The sequence below is a fragment of the Lampetra fluviatilis genome, chromosome 7, assembly GCF_964198595.1.
Source record: "Lampetra fluviatilis chromosome 7, kcLamFluv1.1, whole genome shotgun sequence".
In the NCBI taxonomy this organism is placed as follows: domain Eukaryota; kingdom Metazoa; phylum Chordata; class Hyperoartia; order Petromyzontiformes; family Petromyzontidae; genus Lampetra; species Lampetra fluviatilis.
In genome coordinates, this window is record NC_136281.1 from 5,337,771 (window position 1) to 5,355,888 (window position 18,118).

Genomic DNA, 18,118 nt, shown 5'->3' on the forward strand with positions numbered 1-18,118 from the left:
TGCGTCCACGTGCGCCGTGGAACACCGAGTGATGGGGGACAAGACAAGTCCTCGCTGTCCCCCCCCCACCACCACCACCAGCACCACCCGAGTAAATGAACAACGGCGCGATAATGGGCTGCTTGTTAAGCATCGCGCTCCGTGTGCGCGTAAATAAATTAATAAATGGAGCCGGCTGAGCGGGCGAGGGGAGGAAGGATCAGGGCTCGTGTCGGCGTGGGGCGACCCTCCGCCTGGTACTGCGATCCCCCCCCCGCCAAGACCACAGCAAGGGTGTGCGTGGGGTGTTGCAAATTATATATATATTTTTAAAGCAGATGTTACAAAAACCACTCAAGTAAATAAATAATAAACCACATTCCAAAGCTAGCACGAATCGCGAGAAATGTTTCGGCACCAAGGCACATGAACGATTGCAAAAGCCATTTGTTGGAGAAATAATAGAAGCTCACACTCAGTCATGTTTATGAGTAAGTGCCTTTTCACTTCGGTGCCACCTCGGTGCAAACAAAACAGATTTTTTTTTCCGGAATTCCATAAAACCAACAATACTGTGGCAGATTTGTGCATGTGAAGGAAACGTTCCTTGTGCACGTGTTGTGGTACAGCGCACCAGGCTGGGGTCCACCCAGCACCCCGCGGTGCTTCTGGCTCACAGGTGTGCGCGGCGAGTCCGGCTCGCACGCACTGCACTCTTTACCCACGGGAAGTCTGTCATTGGTCAGGAGCGAAGCGGCGACCTCGCCAATGACCTCCGCGCTCACGACCCTGACCTCCGACCAGGTGTCAGCGTTGCCACCCGCGACAACCAATCGGATCCACCGCTCCACGCAGCAGGCCCAAGCCGGCGGCACTTCCTGGGCGGAAAAAGTCAGGGAGCGGAGAAATGGGACGAGGGCACATTGTCTCGGCAAAATGTCACAGCGCGGAAGGAGGCAGCGAGCAAGGAGGGGGGGGGGTGTTTGTTGTGAACGATCCCTGTTGTGCTCATGCCCACATGCGATGGGCGACGAAGCGGCAACCAAATAGGGAACTGCTGTCCTCTTGAGCCGAGATCACAAGAGCTGCTTGTATGGGTGCGACGACTTCCGTTGGAATGTTAGGCAATGCTGTGGCGGATTATCTCGCCGTGGGCTACGTGAGCAAGCATAGGCAGCACATCGACTTAATAATTACGTAAAATTGAATGTCTCTTCAACACAAACGAGGAAGGGCAAGATCAACGTACCTGCATCGGGCTGCGATTCAGCAAGTGCCGGACCACGCCGGCACCGAATTGCAAGCCGGCACATCGGAGGTCGACGCTGCGGTGAACGACAAGGGGTCAAACGTTTACCCGTCGGATGATCGCTCCCCCGCACGGTGGTGCGTTGGCGCAAGCGCGACTGTCGTGCTCGCGTAACGCCAGCGACGCTCTGCGCCGTCTCACTTGTGCAGGTTGGCCTCGATCAGGGCGACGATCCAGTCGAGGAGTCCGTCGGCAGCCAGGCACCCGACCCCTTGGGGCCATGGCACCATATCCTCCACCGGCCAGCGACAGAGTGCCCTGAATGCCTGTGATAGCAAGTGCGCAGTGAATTGGAGGAAATAGCTGCATGAGTTAAGATGTTTTCTGACACGATTTTGAAGCCTTGAGAGAGAGAAAGAAAGACTTTAATCTCCAGGCATGCTGCCGTGATCCAGTGACTTGGATGCATTGTCACTCGTGTACATTGTAACACCACATCAATGCGGTGCCATCACTTGATCAATCTACAGTGGCACACCTGCAAGTTTCTGTTTGTTACTTTTTAACGAAGTTCCTCATTCATGTCAGTCATCCTGGGCCACAGTTTAGGTGTGAAACGACAAGATATGAGCCTTGCATTCTTTGAGCTGCATAACCTATGAGTGTCATGTCATGAGACAAAGCATCCATTCGGCCCAATGAAGTGGACACCAAAGAGCTGCCTCCGAGGTCCCTTCAAGTGACCTCTGATCTACACAGGAGAGGGCAACACGTTCCCACCGGCACCGCGTATAAAAGGAATGTTTGTCTCGCAGAATCTTCTTTTAATGAAACACGATTTTCAAACGGGCAGCATACATCGATTCCTGAGTGACTCGTGTCTGGCTTCAACCCAAGCGCTCGCAAATGTGAGGCGAGGTACGGCACACGACTGTATGTGAAGCTGCACCGGAAACTTTTAAACGGAAGAAGCCAATGCTGACCTCGGTGCGGCACTGCGGGTGCATCTCCTGGACGGCCAAACCCCGCACGGCCTCCACGACCTCCGTGCCGCCCGGCTGGGTGCCGCCTTGCGGTTGACCTGGGCGGTGCTCGCTGGCACGGGCGGACACGAGCCAACGCAAGGCCGCCGAGTGGACCTCGCACGCCGGGGACGACAGCAAACGGCGCAGCAGCCCGCGCTCATCCCCAGCAGCGTCGTCCACGGCCGGACTGTCCGTGCCGCTCGCACCTTGCCGCTGGTAGCGCGGCCGCGCGTGGAGCATCGCGAGGGCCAGGTGAGCGGAGCTGGCCTCCCACAGCGCGTGGCCCGGCTCGAGCACCTGCCCATCGGGAGGGGCCTGTAGCCACGCCGAGACCAATGCGTGCGTGCGGAGCACGAGCGCAGCGTAGACGGCGCCTGCGGGAGAACAACGGAGTACATTATGGCACTTAAATGCGACCGCACCTCGAGTCGGTTTACAAAAGCAGTGGGCATAGCTATTTTGTAGATGTTGGAGATGGTAAGGGTAATTCTGAGACCGATCCAAAATTGGATTGGCAGCCGGTTTTGATGGATTATTGGGATAATGTAGACTCTCAGGCGTTTGGGTGCGAAGTCTAGTGGTGGTATTTAGAATTAAGACGGCAGTGGAAATCTGACCATTGGATAAGTTTGCTCTTATCTCCGTGGCCTCTCTAGTTACTTGCTGTCAACCGAATGTATACTTCTCCTCTTACGGCAGCGTTATTGATGAATGTGGTGAATTTTGTTGTTTATGCGAGTGCACTACTGCCACAACAGGATCATGAAATATTTTATTTTTAATCGGATCACATGCAATATAATGACTGCTTGTCAACAGGCCAAGGAGCTCATTAGGATATACGATTGGTATTACCCTTCTCAAAGGACAACCAGTTATGCGATTATATAAACGTGCCCAAACAATTTATTCACATGCTAGTGTAAATATAAAACAGGTGTAATTAAAACTGTATACGTTTATGCAAGCAGTATGTCAAACAACTACACCGAATACATTATTACAAACATCACACCGATGGGCTGGAAGACATCGTATCCAATTGCTCCATAGCCCTGATGTCGAATGGTATCACTGGGGACTTTGTTCAGCAATACGACATATAAATCCCCTGCCTGGGATACATGCCCCATTACCCATCCCAAGCGCTTAATCTGTTGTCTACCCCGCGCGAATGGGGATCGCACGTTCAGTCCCCGGGGTCAGAGGCACATGATGTCCGTGCCGTCTCCCTGCACCCAGATCCGTCCGTGACCCATCGCTCATGTCACCTTCCTTGTGAGTCACCCTTCTCACAGAAGTGCGATGTGTAACGTTTTAAGTGGCCGTGCACAGCGGACACTTGGCCGTGGGAGCAGGGGGAGTTGGGAAGAGTGGGCGCTTGTGTGCGAGCGGGCACCCGGGAAGTCGTCACAGAGATGCAAGCCAGGCACATTCCGATCCCGGCCACACTTGTCAGGTGAGCAATAAGGAACACATCAGCCGATCGTGAAACAATAATACACAATCACTTGACTCTTCGGTCCACGTGCTTTCAAAATAATCAAGACCACTACAGATTTACTAAGTGACACCATGCCTGTGCGCCGCAAAGGAATGCTTTGGGTAGAAAGAAAAAAAATACGGAATGAAAAAGCGGCAATTGAATTAAGATGAGAATAAGGGGAGGTTTGTGAGAAACGGCCCCGGCTGCAATTCAGCGTGGGTGATTTTTTTTCATGCGTGGGGTCACCCTGTCAAATTCCACACACCCAGCCCCCCAACCCCCCCCCCCCCGACCGTGTCGTGGGGAGCAGAAGGTTTAAGGGTCGATTTGGGCCATCAGTGGCTCCTGCTGTAGTCCCTAGGGGCCCTGAATTAATCAGCTGCACAGGTACTCACAGCACCCATCTTCCAGGTGTGACCTCCCTTTGTTGCCGACCCTGCACACGTGACTGGGCATCTGATGGTGCGGCAGAGCGTGCAGTTATTGCGCGATGAGAGAGGAGCACCGCCTTTACGGTTATCGCGCAGTCAGAGCGCCGCACGCACGGTGCATGCCGGTGCGTGTTTGGACAATGTAAAGCCGACACCGTGGCCTCGGCCACTCCTGTCCATCACGCAAATCCTTCCAGATCTAGCCGTGGTGGGCGGTGCGTACCCACCCTTGCGACCGCTCCTCTCCCCGTGGGTGATGGCGAGGGACAGCACGTCCAGGTAAGCGGCACGGGTGATGGCGCAGGGGTTCATCCTGAAAGGGACAGGAGGTGGGGGGGGGGGAGAAGGAAATGGGGGGGGGGGGGAGAGTTCAGGGTGAGACAGACGGGAAAAGGGAAGGGAGTATTGAAATTCAATGAGAGAATGAATAGCTGCAAAAAAAATATACAAGAACTCAAATTGTGAAATACGAGTATGTGGGTTGTTGCCTGGGTATAACAGTCGTCAATAATTCCAAGCCATTTCCCTCCCACCACCGAGGCGCAACCGGCGCTCAGAAACGGCGGTCGATTCCCCAAAATAATTCTGGGCAAACACACACGGGGCGCACTGTACACCGTGAAAAACAACAGAAATCGTTGTTACAGGTGTTACAAAATTGCCGGCAATGCGCGCCGCGCACAGCACCAGCGAGGCCGCCGTGAGGCCGCGTGTTTGGCCAGGTGCTGGTGCAAGCGAAGCGCTTGCTGCCCAATGACCTCAGAGTGCTGGTTCCTGGGAGGGAACCTGGGGCTCCTCCCTGTGCCCCCCACCCGCCGCAAAGTACGCCTCCCACCCCCCCCCACGTATGCTCCCCCCCCTCAACTACCATCTTTTCAAAATCGCCTGCGTTCCATCAGGCCTATTTAACGAGGTGTGGCATTTATTACACTATTTTATTGTATTATTATTATTATTCTATCACGAGGTATAAAAGAATTATGTTTAAGTGAATAGGCCGACTAATTAGCAGCGTGCCGCAGCCATTAACTCCTATCCCCTGAGGCCTCCTCTCTCTTGCGTGCACCGCGTGTGTGCTCACAAGGCGCTGCCAGCGTGGACTTGTTTGGGCGTTCCCCTGCAGCAACTTCTGGGAAAATAGCATTGTTCATGTGCTCGCTTTCAGCAGCTTAAATCTAAAGTGGCGGCGAATCACTGCTGGTGACATCTGGAGCGTGAGGGGTGAGTGTCAGGGTGTTGGACTGGTGGTGGTGGGGGGGGGGGTGGGAATTGGTTGTGGGGCATGGGCAGGGGAAGGGGGGCCCACCCAAAGCCATCGTCAAAACAGGACGACTGGGAGAGCAGCAGCAGCTCTGGGTGACACGGAGCCGGCAGCTGTTTTCGCTCCGCAGTCGACGCGGGCGCGAGGCACACATCGATGCGCAGCCCAAGCGGTCACCGCCGCCCGCGCGGTCAAAAAATTTGGCGTGGAAGGCTCCCACCGGTGTCCCCAAGCGCAGCTGCCGCTGGTTATCCTACCCAGGGCTGCGGCTGGAGATGTTGGCGGCTGGGAGAGCTGCATTCCTCCGCATCCTCCAGCCCCTCCGTCACAGAGACGACTCGAGCTGCGGTGAAACCGCCGTGCCGTGGAGCACGAGGGCAAGCCTCGGCAGTGATTCCAGAAGGCACTCAAATGTTGCTACCTCCTCCGGCTTCCGTGTGGGTGGGACGAGTGGAGGGGAGCGGGCAAGCGTTTGTAAGTGGCGGTGGCATTGTTTAGGGCCCACGTTCTTTATGGGTCTGTTTGGGATTGTAAATCGTAAACATTCGCCACGACCGTACAAACTGAACACTTGCGAAGAGCATCGAACCACTATGCATGCTGCTTGATAAAAGCAGTTTTTTTTTTACGCGGATAAAAAGTTCAACGAACTCTTTATGCTTTTGGTGGGGTGATATTCCGGGAAGCGTACGCCGTGTGAAAGCTTTTGAAAAGTAACAAAAAATGTCTAAAGATCCCTTAGGCCGCCCGGCCATGGGTGTGGCAGCGCGCAAAGTGTCGGTCGTTACCGAGTGGCGAGCCACACGCAGTCGAGGAGCCGTTCGTAGACCCGCTCGCCGGGGGATCCGCTCGGAGGGACAAAGTCGGGGCTGCTCCCCCAACTCTCGCCCTGCGCATGCACCAGGTGCTGCACCTGTTGGGGGGGGGGGGGCGTTAAAGGGGGCGGGGGGGAGGGTTAGGTGTCTTGTCAGAGAGCGACGTCGCATCAAAACACATCTCACGGTTCCGTGCACCCCCCCCCCCCGATCGCCGCGTCCACATTCCACAAACGGTCAACCGAACTGTCATCGAGCGCAGCCAACCCGCGCTGTCACAAACCATCTGGATACGTTTTATCTTCATTACAAAAAAATAAACCCCTTTGCGTGCCCGTGGAAGGCAAAGCACAAATCCACATTTCAGACCGTGTCCCATTTTGCAACTTTGCAGAGGGCCTGTGGGCTGATTTAGCCCCCGTTGCATACATTTTTTAAATAGAGGAAAAACAAGCGGTGACTTTTTATTTAAAAAAATGGACTGATGATGAAAAGCGTATGGCTTGCGTGCCACTATTTAATAGGGCACAAGGGGGAGGAGGAGGCGGGGGTCTGTAGTGAGGGGGGGGGGCTGTATCTAGCGCTGCGGTTATAGATGGTGAGGGGTGACTGTCACCACGAGCGGGGCCACATCAGCACGGAAAATTGCGACTGCCGAAATGAGCGGTGAGACTGCTCACCATGGGCCGAGGCTCCACGCTCCCACAACCACCGCCGCTGTGCCCAGAACTTTCCCACGACTTTTTTGTGCGCGAATTTTTAGGTGCACTCAAGGTGTACTTTTGCAAGATGAGGAACTGTCAGGTAGCCCTGTGAAGGGTCAGCGAGCACCTCCGTAATCTCGGGAGTTGCAGGGTGGCGGGCAGTGGGGGGGGGTGAGTTGGTGGGGTGTGTGGGGAGACTTGGGGCTGCGGTGCTGACAACATTTGTCAGCGGCTCGGAGGAGGTGTTCACAGACGCGCACTCATCCCTGCCGCTCGCCTGTGCGCGCCAAATCGCTTGCACGCAAGCTTCGTGGACGTACGTTGCCCAACTCCAGTCCTCGCGACCCACCAAACGCCACGTCTTTCCGCGTTCACCAATTTACTAACCCACCACCACCACCACCACCCCCACCCCGTTCACCAATTTACTAACCCACCACCACCCCGTTCACCAATTTACTAACCCACCACCACCACCCCCACCCCGTTCACCAATTTACTAACCCACCCCCACCACCACCCCACCACCACCACCCCGTTCACCAATTTACTAAACCACCACCACCACACCACCACCCCCACCCCGTTCACCAATTTACTAACCCACCCCCACCACCACCCCACCACCACCACCCCGTTCACCAATTTACTAAACCACCACCACCACACCACCACCCCCACCCCGTTCACCAATTTACTAAACCACCACCACCACACCACCACCCCCACCCCGTCCACGCCGCACGGGCCAGGATGATTGTTAAACGTCCCATGTGACGCGCTCAGTAATGAACGCAGTCTGCGTTAACAGAGCCGATGTGAGAACTCGGCGTGTGCGTGTGTACACGTGCGCGTTCATCGCCGTGCGAGTGGGACACGCTTTGACAATCATCAGGCGCGTGCAGGGTGGATGGAGTCAATTCGCATTTGGAGGGGGAAGTCAATTGGTGGAGGGGGAAGTCAATTGGTAAACGCGGAGAGTCGACGGAGCGTGGTGGGGTCACGAGGAGGCTTTTGTCACAGGCTCTGTGCAGAGCGTGAGCCAGCCAGCCAGCGAGCGCGCAAACGCAATGCGAATGGAGCGAACGAGCGAGCGAGACTCAGTGAGATCGTGGGGGGCATTGAGCGAGCTTGGTGCCAGCGTGCCCACGAGCTTGAAGGAGCTTGAAGAAGTCGAGCGATGGGTTGAAAGCCCCCGCGATCTTGAGACATTTCGTTACGGCCGCATCGTTACGGCCGCAGCATAAAATACAAAAGAGTTTATTGACGGCGAAGGCCACTCACAGTACAGTGCGAGTACAGTGATCGTGCACCCATGTCCTGCAAGGCGCAGGCTGCCTCTGCCAGATGCGCCCCTGGAGGCTTTTTAAGTGAATTTATTTTGGCTCGCTCGGGCGCCCGTGACATCACGGAAAATATTTGTAACTTCCCTGGCTTGGGGCTTGGCAGGGAATGGAGACGGTGGTGGGTGCGGGGAGGTGGTGGTGGGGAGGTGGGGGGAAGTGGTGGGGGGGAGGTGGTGCGGGGTGGTGGTGGTGGGTGGAGTGTGGGGGTGGTAGGGGGTGGTGGTGGTGGGGGGAGTTGGTGGGGGGTGGTGGTGATGGGGGGAGTTGGTGGGGGGAGTTGGTGAGGGGAGATGGTGGTGGGGGGGAGTTGGTGGGGGGAGTTGGTGGGGGGTGGTGGTGGTGGGGTGATGGTGGTGGGGACGCTGAAGGAGACGGTGGTGATGTGGGGGGGGGTTGAAATTGGACGTTAACTTGCTCTTCTGTCAGGTTATTTGGGGACGTCCCAAAAAAACGAAAACGTTAAAAACGAAAGATGTGGTTTTTTTTCTTCTAATGAAGGAAACGTAGCCTCGGAAACAGCCAAGGAGACAATGGCACGAGCAGCGGATTTACAAAGAAAGTGAAGGCCTAGCGAAAACGCTACAACGTTATTGACGGTGAACTGAATACTATTCCGAATGCGTACACGCTAACAAACGCGAATACCATTTACGCGTGAGACATTAGCGTAGATATCATATGCGTGTACGTGAGTGGCCAAACGGTTTTTTTTTTTAGAATGAGGCAACAACAACAAAAAAGTGTGCCCAGATTTGCACGAGGCCCTCTTTTCAAGTGACATCTTTATACCTTCATCGTTTACCGTAATAGAATAAGTGCACAGATGGTGCAAGTGACTTAAAAAATAATAAAAGCCCCGAGTGTATTACTGTTAACGTCATGTCCTCAAACTTTCTGACCAACCCTTGCACATGTCCAGCCACGGTCCAGTGCGCCCATGCTGCTGATTCGAGATTTTTACATAGAAACCACCGGTAATGTTTACAACCATGATTTTTTACGTGACGATCACTTAATTTCTGTTGACAAACAAGCCTTGAACATTGGTTTTTTACCCTTTTATCTGGCAACAAAACTGACACCTTTTTTACAAGGAGTCGTGTTTGCATAGACCACAATACCTGCAGTCATAATGCAAACAAAAAACATAACTCTGATAATGTATGCACTGTCCGTGAAGTTGATTGGTCCACACCCGAGACAGCTTTTCTTAGAGCCTAGTCTCACATGGTGTTGGACCAGATGACGCCAAAAGGCGCACTCACAACTCAAAGACAATGCACCATCAGAGTATTGGTGCACCTTTTGGCGTCATCTGGTCCAACACCATGTGAGACTAGGCTCTAAGGAAAGCTGTCTGGGGTGTGGACCAATCAACTTCAAGGACAGTGCATACATTATCAGAGTTATGTTTTTTGTTTGCATTATGACTGCAGGTATTGTGGTCTATGCAAACACGACTCCTTGTAAAAAAGGTGTCAGTTTTGTTGCCAGATAAAAGGGTAAAAAAACAATTATCATATTTTTCTACTGGCAAATGAGGTTCCAATGGTGGAAGCCTTGAACAATTGCATCCGTCGGTAGCCCACAACAACGGCCGCCATTCTCCACGGCGTGGTGGTGACATCGCTACGGCGCTTGTGCCAGGCCAAGTGCACTGAGGCCACGTGAAGTGTCGAAGGCTCGCTGTTGATATGAGGACGGACACGAGACAGCTTTTCCCCCTACTGTGCCAACTTTTTGTATTTTAGCCGCCTGGCGCCCCACTCGTTGTGAGCGTCACTCCTCTGGCCTCCGTTGTTGGAGGGCGACTGCCTCCAACTGCCCCAGAGCATCCTTCACGAGCCTTCTCTATACAGGCCGATCTTGACGCCGCTGGTACCAGTCTTCGGCAAGTCCACACGGCTCCACATCCTTCTGAACAGCATCAGGCCATCTCGTTTCCAGCCCATATAGCGCCCATTTAGCCTCCTCTATCCGGCCAAACAGAAGCTGCTTGGGCATGCGATGGCTGGGCATGCAGGCAACATGACCCAGCCAACGCAGCCTTACCTGCTGGAGGAGCTCACTAATGGGAATGTGTTCATATCTTTAAAGGATTTGTGAGCTCACACAATCCAGCCTGATTAAGCCCAGGATGAATCACAGGCAGGCGAGCCTGAATGTTTCTAACCAACACAGATGTTCCACATTTCCAAAGCATAGAGAAGGGAGGGCCATGACTGTGACCCTGAAGGCCCCGAAGCTTTGTGTGGAGCGACAGACCAGGTAGCTTCTACACAGCGTTATTAACGCAGCCATGGAAAATATGCCACCCGACTGATTCAGAGTAAGAACTCTGCTGTCAAGCAGACTAAGCGTTAGCATACTGCCCAGGTATGGCAAACTCTCAACTCTCTCCACATCTCCATCACCAATAGGGAGTTGAGGGGTGGAGTCTTTGATGATACAAAATACCCAGGCAGGTGCTTAGTTTTGGAGGAGCTGATAGTAAGGCCCCACCTCTCTTAGTGGGACGCTCCAGGTTCAGCAGGAGGACCTCCAACTCCTCTGAGTGAGCAGCTTTAGCCGACAGTATAGCAAGCACGAACGTGTTTGCACTCTCAGAGGGGGTTCATTGGCGAAATGTGGCCACGGCCATGCCCAGTGTGATATGGGCAGGGGCACCGTGGCTTGCTGATGAGCCCTAGAGGTGACGAATCATGGGACTGCCTTTTGTAAGGTCAGTTGGTCGACGGCTGCAGTTGAGCGTAAGTAAAACCAAAATGTCCCTTTGAACTTTGTACGTTTCATATACGTACAGTAAAATACAAAAACACAAGATTGGAAAATATAGCGATAAGGCAAGTAGAAAAATAAGTGACTCATATGTTGAGTGTACACATTAAAACAAAAAAAGATTGGCCTGTAAATAACAGCGATGTTGAGAAACAGACCCCGGTGCAGGTCAGGGAGAGGCCAGGGCCGGGCAGTGAGCGGCGCTCACTCTTCAGCCGCTAGTCCCCACAGCATGGCCGCATGCCACCAGTCGCTAGGGTACTTTATTAATACAGTTCGGTGTAATGCATCTATTTTCTGCTTTCACAGAATGGAATAAAACCTTTCGCGCAGAGGATAAAACGTCAAATGGCCTCTTGCGGTCTGGGAGCCTCTTTAACAATGCCACCATATGGCCTCTTAAAACTGTAGAAAAAAAGTTTTGCTCATGTCTCAGAAAATAGAAAACTCGCGGCACGCTCCGTCACCACTCACACGTGGTCACCCAGAGCAGCACGCCGGGGGGGCTCATCCCAGAATCATAGCTTCTTTTATTTTCTAATTAGCCCACGTCACGGCCTCATAGAAGCTGGCTTTGCAGAGGCACGGGGACCCCTCCAGAGACCCCCCTTTCGTCCCCCCCCCCCGTCTTGTTCCCCTTTTTAATCCCCCCCCCCTCGCTCCCTCTCGAGCGCCCAGCCCTGTCACAGCTGTGTTGCCACTTTGCTGCACCTGCTCATTATAATTTACTCCCGTTTGCTGCGGAACTGCCTCTTGACAGAAAGTCGTGCGAGAGACAAAAGGCTGTTGATCATTACGGAGGTTACACTCGGCTTAATGGGGGATTTATGCCGTGCGTAATTTTTGCTCGGCCAAGCCACTCTCTGTTGCACTCTTGATTGGCATCCACGGGCCAGGAATGCCAAAGGCAACCATCGCAGATACTTGGCGCACAGAGAACGCCGTCGATGATGGTGACGGTGGTGGTGACGACGACGGCGGTGATGATGTATACGTTGTAGATGGGCTTCAGTGCCGGGTGTTGACACGACATTACCCTGGTGTTGGTCTAACCGCGTAACAGCGCCGTCGACGGCGACTGCTGCTGTTTACTCAACACTCGGCCGTCGAGCCATTACCAGCGCTGCCTTCGGCTAAAGTGGAGCTGGCACTCGTGCCCGCTACACAAACAGTGCCCACCCCAGCCAAACACAGCAGTGGAGCTGGGCACAGGCGGTGGGGCATGGCACCACTGCAAGGGCAAGGGGAGGGGACGAACCATCCTCCCTGCGACACGACCCCCAAACAGATGTGCGACGTCCGCCTCCCCCCTCCTCCTTCCATCCCCGGCAAGCGCCTGCAGCCCCTGCTGGTGACACCGTGACCAGCGGCGGCGGCGGTGTTTACTGCCGCCGGGTGGTAAGGGACAGGGGCTGCCGTTGCCTGGCTACGCGCGGATCTGCCGTTCGACGTCACGCGCGCTTGTGCGCCGACGGGAGGAAGATACTTATTGTGGGGTTGTCTGGAAATTGGCTGCCCTTTCCTCTTCCAGGGCTGATATATTATAATCCTGCTGAGCAGCACGGCCGTGCCCGGGACTTAATAGGGCATAGATCACAACTTCAAGGTTGGGGAGTTCATATTCTGGTCGGGCCCACGAACCTCATCCATCCCTTTCATCGCCCTGCTGCACAAACCTGCAGCAGGGTGCCGTGCGTGCGGTTGCTCGTGCCGTCTGCCTGCCGCAGGCCCCGGGGCAGCGAGTCCAGGAGCTCGCACAGAACTCGCGTCGCCGCCGCCGCCGGGATGAAGGCGACCAGCGCGTGGGCGGCCATGACGCGGGCGCGCCACACGGGCGACCCCCCGCACCTGCAAGCGTCCGCGCGCACAGAAGACAGCGGGAAGAAGACATTTCGTGGAGCCGACGGAGATGGTTCCATTAGCGAGCGCCTATTAAGTCCCGGCACGGCACACCAGGGGGAGCGGCGTGGCCAGCGCCACTTCTGGCCGCCTTTGTCTCTCCGGTGCCGTTGTTTACACACCGCACTAAGTAATTATTTAAGGCTGAGTGGACACAGAGGAGGCACAGGGCTGTTTCGGATATTACTTCTCGCTGATGTTGGCCATGGTTGGCAATGGAACCCAGGCAGCTGGGTTCTTTGCGCAGTGGGCTAACAGCCATTCCAGCACTCATGCACACAAGCACATACTGCACATCCTCCATTTAGCCTTACATACCGGAATGTCGGGGCAAGTGATGGTAGCAGGCAGCTAGGACGATTCACGAGGCGAAACGAGGCCAGAGCCATGCCCGACCGTCTTTGTCTTTCCCAGTGCTGATGTTTACACCAGGGACATCATTTAAGACTGTTGACCTGAAGGAGGTCTGGTACTAGTTCAAATACGAAGTGCCACTTACGTTGAACCCAGGTGTGACCAGGGTTATAGCGAAGTGCGTAACCGACTACACCACTTCCTCACGCACATTCACAAGCACACACGGCAAAGACAAAGATCCCCCGTATAGCCTTTAACAGACTGTTGGGGCAAGTGCTGTTAGCGAGCACCTATGAAGGCCCGAACGGTACACGAGGGGGTGGGTGGCCAGCACCACGCCCAACCGCCTTTGTCTCCCCAGTGGCGATGTTTACACATTGCACCAGGTACTCATTTGAGGCTGAGTCGACCTAGGGGAGGCCCATGACCGGTTCAGATAATCGTCACCGGTGTTGGCCGTGAGCGGGAATCGAACCCGGGTCGCCAGGTTCATAGCGCAGCGCGCTAACCGCTACACTACCGCACACACACGCACACACACAGACACCGATCCACAGCTCAAAATAGGATTGTCCTACCTGTGACTCACAGGCCCAACATTGTGTAATGGCCATCAGTATTTTCACGGTCAGGAACTTCGTCGAGCATGGACCACAACAGATGTGAATGTGGGATAGATGAGAAAGAATGGGCTAGGCGAGGGAGAACAGGAACTAGAGACTGGAGTGTGGGCTAAACTGGTCTGCGATCACTTTAACATGCCTTCACACGCACAGCCAAAATTGGTCGAGTGTTTCGATGCTTTTCCTTATTTGCTGGATGCTTGCAGACAAAAAAAAAGTAACGACGGCGGTGGTGCCACAAAGCCAAGCGTGATGAAACTTGACATTTAAAATCTGTTCACTCCCCCCTCCCCCCCACCTTCTTAGAATAGTCCCAAGGTTGCATTACTTGTGGCTCACTCGAAGGAGGTCTTACACTCTCCGGCCCCTGGACGCGCTCTTCGCTTCGTGTTAACGTAAAGGGGCAAAGTTTGGTCCGGAGATGTCTCCGCCGTTGCGTGACCGCGTCTGCCACGCTCGGTCTAAATCTATCCCTGGGCCTGGCAGCAACGGCATGAAATTGCATTTTAATTTTAACAGGCAAAGCATGCGGCGGTGGTTACAGTTACAACGAGGATGGTGCGGACGGGGGAGGGGCAGCAGGGGGAGGGATGCGGGGACAGGGGGGGGGCTGGACGAAGGAAATGAACTCATTAAACAAATAAACACGAAGATGCTCGCTTGCCACGAGCGATAGGCTGCGGTTGCAGCTCTGGCAAGACGCGATCAGGGGCATGCGAAACGTTTGGACTCATCGAGTGATCGTGTTATAAACACAAACACATGCTGACTAACAAAAAAGGAAAAACGCAAGCGCACATGCCTTGTGCACATGCGCGCGCGCGCACAGAGATCCGCCACATAGCCTGAACGGACTGTTGGGTCAAGTGCTGTTAGCGAGCACCTATGAAGGCTTTGTCTCTCCGGTGGCGATGTTTACACACCGCATCGGGACCGGTTCAGATAATCGTCGATGGTGTTGGCCGTGAGCGGGAATCGAACTCGGGGTCGGCGGGTTCGGAGCGCAGCGCAATAACCACTGCACACCACTGCACTACCGCGTGTGTGTGCGCGTGCGCACGCACACACGAGCGCATGCACACGCGCACACACACACACACGAGCGCATGCACGCGCACACACACACACAAACACGCACGCATACTTTCCACATGCGCAGGCGAGTCCAGCAGCGCAAATGCAACTAAAACGCAAAAAAAATTGCAGCTATTAGTTATTACCCCCAGTAAAGAAAACAGTGCGATGATTAAAAACGAGCCCCGTAGCAATTAGTGTCTAAGTCTGATTTAGCGAGGGGCGATTCATTAACTGTGATGGCTGTTCCCTCTGCGTGCGCACACTCGTGCGCTTTCACACGCACGCCGGGCCCATGTCGCCCTCCCCGCCCCCCCCCCTCCTGCCATTCCTCAAGAAAAAAATGTAGACCGATTTCCAAAAACAAAACAAAAATCTTGATTTGTGAAATGCTGCTTTTGTGATTTGCGCGTGAAAGAGCGTCTGAGGTTTTTCCCTCCTCCTCCTCACTACTGCACCCCTTCCCTCCCTCTCCGCCGGAGTCGAGTTTTATACTCTCTGCCTCGTCTGCCCGCGGGGCTGGAGGGGTGGGGGGGGTCTCCGTGGCCTCCTCGGCGAGCGGGGTCCGAGCGAGGAATGCGGAGTGCGGCCCCCACGCGGTGGGGCTGGCGCTGCGGTAATCTGCGTTGCGTTTAGGCTGCCCCGGCCTTGAAGGCCAGGCCTGGAGGTCGAGCCTTTCCATATGGGGGGTGGGGGCAGGGGGGGGGGGAACCTTTATAATGGAAGAGCATTCCTGAAAGCCGGGCAAACTTTAAACACATGCACGCTCGCACACCTAGCTACAAGGACACGCGCACACGCGCGCACGCACGGACGCGCGCACGCATCGTAAAACCGAGTCCACCCCAGCAACAGCGGCCACCGACACAAGATTCGTTCCTATGTATAAGATGCGTATCTTTTTTAAAGTCAATGTCGTCACCGCTGTGATCTGGGTGTTCACGGAGAGAGAGAGAGGGAGAGACGGCTGTGTCGTGTATATTTTTGTTCTCTGTTTTTCCCCGCGTCTCGTGTGCCAGGCAAGTCAACTTGGGTGAATGAAAGAAGACGGAACGTGAGTGCTGGCACGGAGCGGGTAGAAGAAACGCTCTGACCGTTTCGGCACCCGTTGGCTTCGGTTTAGATGGCACACCGGTCAAATACGTAGTTGGAGGCGACAAGATACGCGCCTGTATGTAACGGTGGCTGAACCAGCCACCCCAGAAACACCGCGTGTGGGAGCAGACCCTTTGAGATACACTAGGCGACCGCAACAATACTTCCGCTAAACGGTTTTCACCGTGCAAGATACGCAGCTTTGCGTCCTGCGTTGAGCGACACGTCTCGCACGGGGTCACGGTGAAGAGTTCTTCACGGCCAAGGCCACCACGCTTGTCCGTTGCGTCTGCTGCTAAAGCCCCGTAGATGTTGCGCTCAAAAGCAGATTGCCATGGTCCACTAAATTATATCGCTCTAGAATAGAGTTAGGCCCTCCCCTCCACCCCGGTTTGGGTCTTAATCTTGGTCGCCAACCTCTGGGTGCCATTCCAGTGCCTGTCTCTGTAATCACGATTGGATCATCATCATTATCAGCATCCCCAAGCCATGACTACCTGTGACAGTCTTACGATGCAACAATCAATCTCGCTCCTGTACTCGGATGACTGGATACAGCTCGGTAAAGTGAGGGGGGTGGGGGCGGGTGAGTTGCGGTGGACGCCGGGTCTGGTGCGGCGGTGGTACCGGACGAGCAGGGGCAGGAATGGCGCCAGGCTAAGCTCGGTGTAGGTGCCGTCCATGGGGGACGGGTAGAGCTTGGCCAGGAGCAGCAGCAGTGGGAAGAGCGCCGGCTGTAAGCTCGCCGTACCCACCGCACCGCCGCTAGCGAGCACGCACGCGCACACACATAAACAAAGACAAAGATCCCCCCCCCGTATAGCCTGAGCAGACTGTTGGGGACGGTGCTCTTCGTGAGCACCTATGAAGAACGTCACGGCACACGAGGGGTTGGGTGGCCAGCACCACGCCCAGCTACCCCTATCTCCTGAGTGGTGGTTTTTACACACTGCACCGGGCGCCGAGGAGAGGCCCAGGACCGGTTCAGATAAACGTCACTGGTGTTGGTCGAGAGCGGGGATCGAATTCGGGTCGCCGAGTTCGTAGTGCAGTGCACTAACTGCTGCTGCTGCACTCCCTCTCCACACATATGCACATACGCACGAACACACACAGACAACGACGCCACCATCACTGCACAGCACTTCTCGCCAGGTTTACTGACAGCAGCTGTGCCATCAACCTTGGCATTAACTCTGAGACGTAGAAGGTGATGCTGCTCAACATTGATGTTAAGTATAAAGGATGGTTAATAATCTTCATGATGGTGATTTTCTGTAAGTAGCAACTCGTTTTAGACCAAGTGGCACAAACAAGTAGCCGCTTAAACATGTAGCATAAGATTCTCTACCCAGTGTGGATGAGAGGCAATCAAAATGATCTCAGCAGTAGTTCTAGAACGTCATCTTCCAGAGTCTGTTCTATAAACAAAGTGACAATCCGCTGTTTTCTGCAAGAGTTCAGAATGGACTGCCAATTGCACACATTTGGTATGATTGGGGAAAAGTTAACTTACAAAGAAATGAATGTTCCAAAAACATATGGCGCGAAGGCATGAGAAGCCATCGGCTGAACGCTGCTGCGGTACCTGTGGGAGCACGTGGAGGCCGCACGGCTCAGCTGCTCGAGGAGGAACGGATGGAGCGAGGGGTACCTGGAGAAAAACTCCCGCCCGGTCATTCTGCGGGAACACGGACGGCGGACGTGGCATGGTGAGACCGACGCGGAGGCCCGGCCTGGCCCCGTGTGACCACAGCCGACCCTGTACAACATGGGGGCTAACGTCACGTTACATGTGGGATGTGGCGGCCACCCCATTTTGAAGAATGCCTCGAATCGTCAATCACTCGGCACCTTCTACTGTCAGTGAGATTTTGGACGAAGCGATATGCAAAGGTCATCGGGGATCGATGCAGCGGACCCCAGCCGTCCAAGTGAATTGATGGCATCTTGAAAGCCATCCCACCCGAAACCACTCCACCTTATGGCCATTCCA

General features: G+C 54.6%; 1 protein-coding gene across 1 annotated transcript in view; it reads right to left on the reverse strand.

Annotated features, from left to right (window-relative positions):
- THADA (THADA armadillo repeat containing) overlaps positions 1–18,118 on the reverse strand; it is a 55,389-nt gene that overhangs the window by 6,394 nt on the left and 30,877 nt on the right. Inside the window, exons 28-36 of the mRNA XM_078858276.1 lie at positions 17,711–17,803; positions 16,750–16,887; positions 12,751–12,922; positions 6,220–6,344; positions 4,398–4,483; positions 2,212–2,627; positions 1,430–1,554; positions 1,229–1,304; positions 701–857 (exon numbers count right to left, since the gene is read on the reverse strand). Of these exons, the coding sequence (XP_078714402.1) occupies positions 701–857; positions 1,229–1,304; positions 1,430–1,554; positions 2,212–2,627; positions 4,398–4,483; positions 6,220–6,344; positions 12,751–12,922; positions 16,750–16,887; positions 17,711–17,803 (1,388 nt within the window). The remainder of the gene's footprint in view (positions 1–700; positions 858–1,228; positions 1,305–1,429; positions 1,555–2,211; positions 2,628–4,397; positions 4,484–6,219; positions 6,345–12,750; positions 12,923–16,749; positions 16,888–17,710; positions 17,804–18,118) is intronic.